This window comes from Anolis carolinensis, chromosome 1, assembly GCF_035594765.1.
Source record: "Anolis carolinensis isolate JA03-04 chromosome 1, rAnoCar3.1.pri, whole genome shotgun sequence".
NCBI classification, from domain to species: Eukaryota; Metazoa; Chordata; class Lepidosauria; order Squamata; family Dactyloidae; genus Anolis; species Anolis carolinensis.
In genome coordinates, this window is record NC_085841.1 from 6,172,573 (window position 1) to 6,178,698 (window position 6,126).

General features: G+C 42.2%; 1 protein-coding gene across 1 annotated transcript in view; it reads right to left on the reverse strand.

Moving 5' to 3' along the window:
- pinx1 (PIN2 (TERF1) interacting telomerase inhibitor 1) overlaps positions 1-401 on the reverse strand; it is a 59,100-nt gene extending 58,699 nt beyond the window's left edge. Inside the window, exon 1 of the mRNA XM_008121362.3 lies at positions 303-401. Coding sequence (XP_008119569.1) covers positions 303-321 — 19 coding nt within the window. The 5' untranslated portion in view covers positions 322-401. The remainder of the gene's footprint in view (positions 1-302) is intronic.
- Positions 402-6,126: the final 5,725 nt, after the last annotated feature.

Consider the following 6,126-nt stretch of genomic DNA (forward strand, 5'->3'; position numbering starts at 1 on the left):
ATCTGTTGGGGGTGCTTTGAATGTGATTTCCTGCTTCTTGGAAGAATGGGGTTGGACTGGATGGCCCATGAGGTCTCTTCTAACTCTATAATTCTATGATTCTATGATTCCTGCATGGCAAGGGGTTGGACTGGATGGCCCTTGGTGTCTCCTCCAACTCTATTATTCTATCATTCTATGATCCTATTAGTCTTCCCAGATTTGTAGTTTCTCTTCTTCTAAAGAAAGAGCAGCAAACAATGCAGTCAGTCCCCTCTGAATGTTTAAAAAACCCCATCCATTCCCACCGGCTGAAAACTCACGCTCGGCCAGCATCGCCATCTTGGGAAGGAAACACTCCTGGGGTCCTTTCTCTCCAGCCGGCGCGCCATGACGTCCCCCGCCGCCATCTTGATAAGGTCTTAGGAGTCTAATTCAAATGCCTGGTACAAAGGAAGCCTCGCGAGGAAGAAGGAACAGGATTAGGGAGAAACGTGTAAGATCAAACGCCGGAGAGAGATCAAAAGAAGAATTTGAATGCGTTATTTAGTTTATCGGGTGGCGAATAGCCTAAAAGGCACTGCGTTAGTCAGCTAAACTACAATTCGCCATCAGGAGATAGCGAGAGTTGGTGGAAGCTTTTGGGAGTTCGCCCTCTGTAGGAGAGGAATGGTATTGCTTTCAAAAGTTTGTCCCAGAAAAATGTATACACAATTTAAAGCCCTAATAGTAGCTAGCTACTAGTGATGATTATTTTAATTGAGTTCATTTTAATGGGTTTTTTTTTGCTTTTACCAACAAGAGCAGGTTCTGTGATGTTTTTAGTGGTATTATATGTCTTAATTGTTGTAACGTTTTACATTCATATGGGTGAGTTATAATTAATATATTTATTGGGATTTATTTTCCTTCTGTGTATTGTGATTTGTTTTTTTAAAAATTTATTTCTGATTTAACCTTTTTTGTATTGTAAGTGTGATGGATATTATGTACATTGTATTGTCAAAGGCGTTCATGGCCAGAATCACTGGGTTGCTGTGAGTTTTTTGGGCTGTTCCGACTATGTTCCAGAAGCATTCTCTCCTGACGTTTTGCCCACATCTGTGGCAGGCATCCGCAGAGATTGTGAGGCTTGTTGGAAACGAGGCAAGTGGGGTTTATATATCTGTGGAATAATGTCCAGGGTGGGAGAAATAACTCTTGTCTGTTGGAGGCAGGTACGAAAGTTTCAATGGCCCACCTTGATTAGCATCGAATAGCCTTTCAGGTCTGGCTGATTACTGCCTGGGGGGAATCCTTTGTTGGGAGTTGTTAGCTGGCCCCGACTGATTCATGTCTGAATCCCTCTGTTTTCTGAGTGCTGTTCTTTTGGAAACTAGGCAAGTGGGTTTGAGAGGGACGTGGGTTTAAAAAGAATTTTCAAAGATACTTGTAATAACTATAAGTCCCATATGTTTTGATTGACCTAAGTTGCAAGAGGCCTGTGTTTGAGAAAAGGCCTGTGCTTGAGAGAAAATGCTGATGTTTGGGGAAAGAGTTGTTCCAGAGAAAAGAAGTTACAGTAGAGTCTTGCTTATCCAACATAAACAGGCCGGCAGAATGTTGGATAAGCGAATATGTTGCATAATAAGGAGGCATTAAGGAAAAGCCTATTAAACATCAAATTAGGTTATGGTTTTACAAATGAAGCACCAAAACATCATGTTAGACAACAAATCTGGCAGAAAAAGTAGTTCAATACGCAGTAATGCTATGTAGTAATTACTGTATTTATGAATTTAGCACCAAAATATCACGATATATTGAAAACATTGACTACAAAAATGCGTTGGATAATCCATAACGTTGGATAAGCGAGTGTTGGATAAGTGAGACTCTACTGTACTTTTTCTGTGGTTTGCTCTTCTCCACATTCGCATGTCGTGGACTCCACTTTGTGGCCCCATTTCTTAAGGTTGGCTCTGCATCTCGTGGTGCCAGAGCACAGTCTGTTCAGTGCCTGCAAAGTGACCCAGTCTTCTGTGTGCCCAGGAGGGAGTCTCTCATCCGGCTTCAGCCACTGATTGAGGTTCCAGGTTTTATCCTGCCTCTTTTGAGTCTACTGGGAGGAGGCTGATAGCAAAGCAGAGGATGGCTTTTACAGTGTTCAACTGATGAAGGTGTATTGGGAAAATATAATACTTGTTTTGGAAAATATATATTGAATGTAATCATGTTAAGAAATAGGAAAATATGTAATCACCAGCAGATTGTGTGCTAGCCTTAAAAATACACTCTGCTCAGCAAAAGCAAGACCAAAGTTCACTGAGTGCCAGGGACATATGTTAAGTGTCAACAAGAATAGATAAGCTAATGGACAAGAGACAAATTAAGGCTTTTTGGGATGTCAAGATAAGACCTGGCGCCATGAGGGGAGTGCTAATGGTTCTCTGACAGCTAAGATAAGGGGGAACTCCTTAATTAATGAGAACCCCTAAAAGCTGAAATGAGGATTCCAGAGATAAGGCTAAAGGAGGGTCAGGGGTCTTGAAAGTAGTCTAAATTTTAGGAAAATGCAAAGATAGCTTTTTAGTAAGTGCACAGTTAAGACTTTTTTTGACACTAATTGGTGATGGATAATGCCTAGATGACGTAGTAGATGGAGGAAAAAGGGTATATAAGAACTTGTGATCCTTTGTTCCAGTACCTTCGCTTTCCTGACCACAGGAGAAGGTCTTTGCTTATTCTCTCTGGCCATTGAGAATAAACGTCATTTTTTCTACAGCCACCAGAACTCTCTTTGTCTCATTTCCTCAAACCTTTGTCTGCCATTTCACAACCTTATTTCTCTCACAGTTAGCAACAACTTCCCACTGCACATTGGAGGGGAGGGGGGCAATGCCAGCTAGTTTATAGAGTTTATCAACAGGTATAGGTGTGATTATTCTGCATGTTTTGTTCAATGCCATGTTCCCTGCTTCACCTGGACAGACATGTGCCAAACAGGGCAGGCATATTCAGCAGTTGAGTAAGGCAAGGCCAGGGCTGATGTTCTTATTAATTTTGTGTTGCCATCCCATGCGCTAGCAATAAGTTTCCGCAGGATGTTATTGCGTGCAGCTACTTTGTGCTTGGTGTTCATGCAGTGTTTCCTATATATTAGTGTTCGATCTAAGGTGACACCAAGATATTTAGGATGGAAACAGTGTTCGAGCTTTTGGATTGTAACTAAGGTATTGAATGTTTATCTTTGTCTGCTCTCTCTCTATAGCAGGCATGGGCAAACTTTGGCCCTGCAGGTTTTTGGACTACAACTCCCACAATTCCTAACAGCCGGTAGGCTGTTAGGAATTGTGGGAGTTGTAGTCCAAAACCTCTGCAGGGCCAAAGTTTGCCCATGCCTGCTCTCTATATATATACACTGTAATTTGCTCTGAGTACCTTCAGGGAGTAGGGAGGAATATAAATAAAGTGTATTATTATTATTATTATTATTATTATTATTATTATTATTATTTTATGACACAGCAAACAAGATAAATATCCTGGATTTCGTATCGCAAAATCACAAGTTAAACACTTCCCAAGTGTCTAGGACTGTGTGATGTACAGTAGAGTCTCACTTATCCAACATTCGCTTATCCAGCATTCTGGATTATCCAACTCATTTTTGTAGTCAATGTTTTCAATACATCGTGATATTTTGGTGCTAAATTTGTAAATACAGTAATTACTACGTAGCATTACTGCGTATTGAACTACCTTTTCTGCCAAATTTGTTGTATAACATGATGTTTTGGTGCTAAATTTGTAAAATCATAACCTAATTTGATGTTTAATAGGCTTCTCCTTAATTTCTCCTTATTATCCAACATATTCGCTTATCCAACATTCTGCTGGCCCGTTTATGTTGGATAAGTGAGACTCTACTGTATTATGTTGTTGTTGTTGTTGTTGTTGTTGTTGTTGTTATAGTATTATTAAAATTCTCTTCTAGAAATAAATTTCCTCCCTGGATTATAGGACTAGAACATTCTTGCAAAGAACTTTACACTTCTTACTAAACTAGAAATCTTGGGAATTCATACGATGGACCCATGGCAGTTAAAAAGGAATCATAGGCCCCTTCTACACTGCTATATAAAATCCAGATTATCTGCTTTGAACTGGATTATATGGCAGTGTAGACTCGTAGAATCCAATTCAAAGCAGATAATGTGGATTATCTGCTTTGATAATCTGTATTATATGGCAGTGTAGAAGGGGCCTGCTGCTGCTGCTCAGTCGTTTAATCGTCTCCGACTCTTTGTGACTTCATGGACCAGCCCAGGCCAGAGCTCCCTGTCGGCCGTCACCACCCCCAGTTCCTTCAAGGTCAAGCCAGTCCCTTCAAGGATACCGTCCATCCATCTTGCCCTTGGTCGGCCTCTCTTTGTTTTTCCTTCCATTTTCCCCAGCATCGTGATCTTTTCCAAGCTTTCCTGTCTCCTCATGATGTGGCCAAAATACTTCAGCTTTGCCTCTAATATCCTTCCCTCCAGTGAGCAGCCATTGGGCATTATTTCCTGCAGGATGGACTGGTTGGGACTTCTTGTGGTCCAAGGCACTCTCAGGATTTTCCTCCAGCACCAGAGTTCAAACGTGTCTCTCTTCCTTCCTTCGCTCAGCCTTCCTTATGGTCCAGCTCTCGCATCCATAGGTTACTATGGGGAAGACCATGGCTTTGACTATGCGGACCTTTGTTGCCAGTGTGATGTCTCTGCTCTTCACTATTTTATCAAGACTGGCCATTGCTTTCCTCCCAAGAAGTAAACGTCTTCTGGTTTCCTGGCTGCAGTCTGCATCTGCAGTGATCTTTGCACCTAGAAAGGTAAAGTCTGTCACTGCCTCCACGTTTTCTCCTTCTATTTGCCAGTTATCAATAGGTGTGGTTGCCATGATCTTGGTTTTCTTGACGTTTAACTGCAACCCAGCTTTTGCACTTTCTTCTTCCACCTTGGTGATAAGGCTCCTCAGCTCCTCCTCGCTTTCGGCCATCAGAGTGGGATCATCTGCATATTGAAGCTTGTTATTGCTTCTTCCAGCAATTTTAACTCCGGCCCTGGATTCCTCAAGCCCCGCATGTCGCATGATGTGTTCTGCGTACAAGTTGAATAGGGAGGGTGAGAGTATGCAGCCCTGCCGCACTCCTTTCCCAATCTTGAACCAGTCTCCTGTTCCGTGGTCTGTTCTTACTGTGGCTACTTGGTCTTTATACAGATTTTATACCCACCCCAGTATTCTTGCCATGAAAACTAAATGGATCAGTAGAAGGGGCCATAGTGCTATAATTATGAAAGACCTGGGCTGTGTTGTAGCTTTCCAAGAGGAGTCAGAAGATTCTGAGGATGAATCTAAAAGCATTCAAGATTTGCAGACCAGTCAGCATGACCCGGCTGATGCTGTGCATATCGTAGATCAGGGGTCCCCAAACTAAGGCCCGGGGGCCGGATGCAGCCCATCGAAGCCATTTATCCGGCCCCCATGGCACAAGGGCAGAAGGGGGTTGGGCTAAATGACCCAAGGGGTCTCTTCTCTTACAACCCTTATTATTATTATTATTATTATTATTATTATTATTATTATTATTGACACAACGATGTTGTATGACACAGCAAACAAGATAGACATGCTGGATTTCGTTTCACAAAACCACAAGTCGAACACTTCCCAAGTGTCTAGGACTGTGTGATGTATTTTCGGATGATGCGTGCAGATCCCAGCAGGGTGGCCTTTTGCAGTTGGCAGATCGTAATTTTGTCAATGTCTATTGTTTCCAAATGCCGGCTGAGATCTTTTGGCACGGCAAATTATTATTATTATTATTATTATTATTATTATTATTATTATTATTATTATTATTTGAAACACAACAAGATGAGTCCACAGCAGATACTCTTCTGGCTGTGGTATTGGATCACACATCGGACACTTCCCAAGTGTCTAGGGCTGTGTGATGTATCAGCGAATAATGCGTGCAGGTCCCAGTAAGGTGGCCTTCTGCAGCTGGCAGGTGGGGATTTTGTCAGCGCCGATTTTGTTTAAGTGCAGGCCAAGGTCTTTAGGCACTGCACCCAGTGTGCCAATCACCACTGGGACCACCTTGACTGGCTTGTGCCAGAGTCTTTG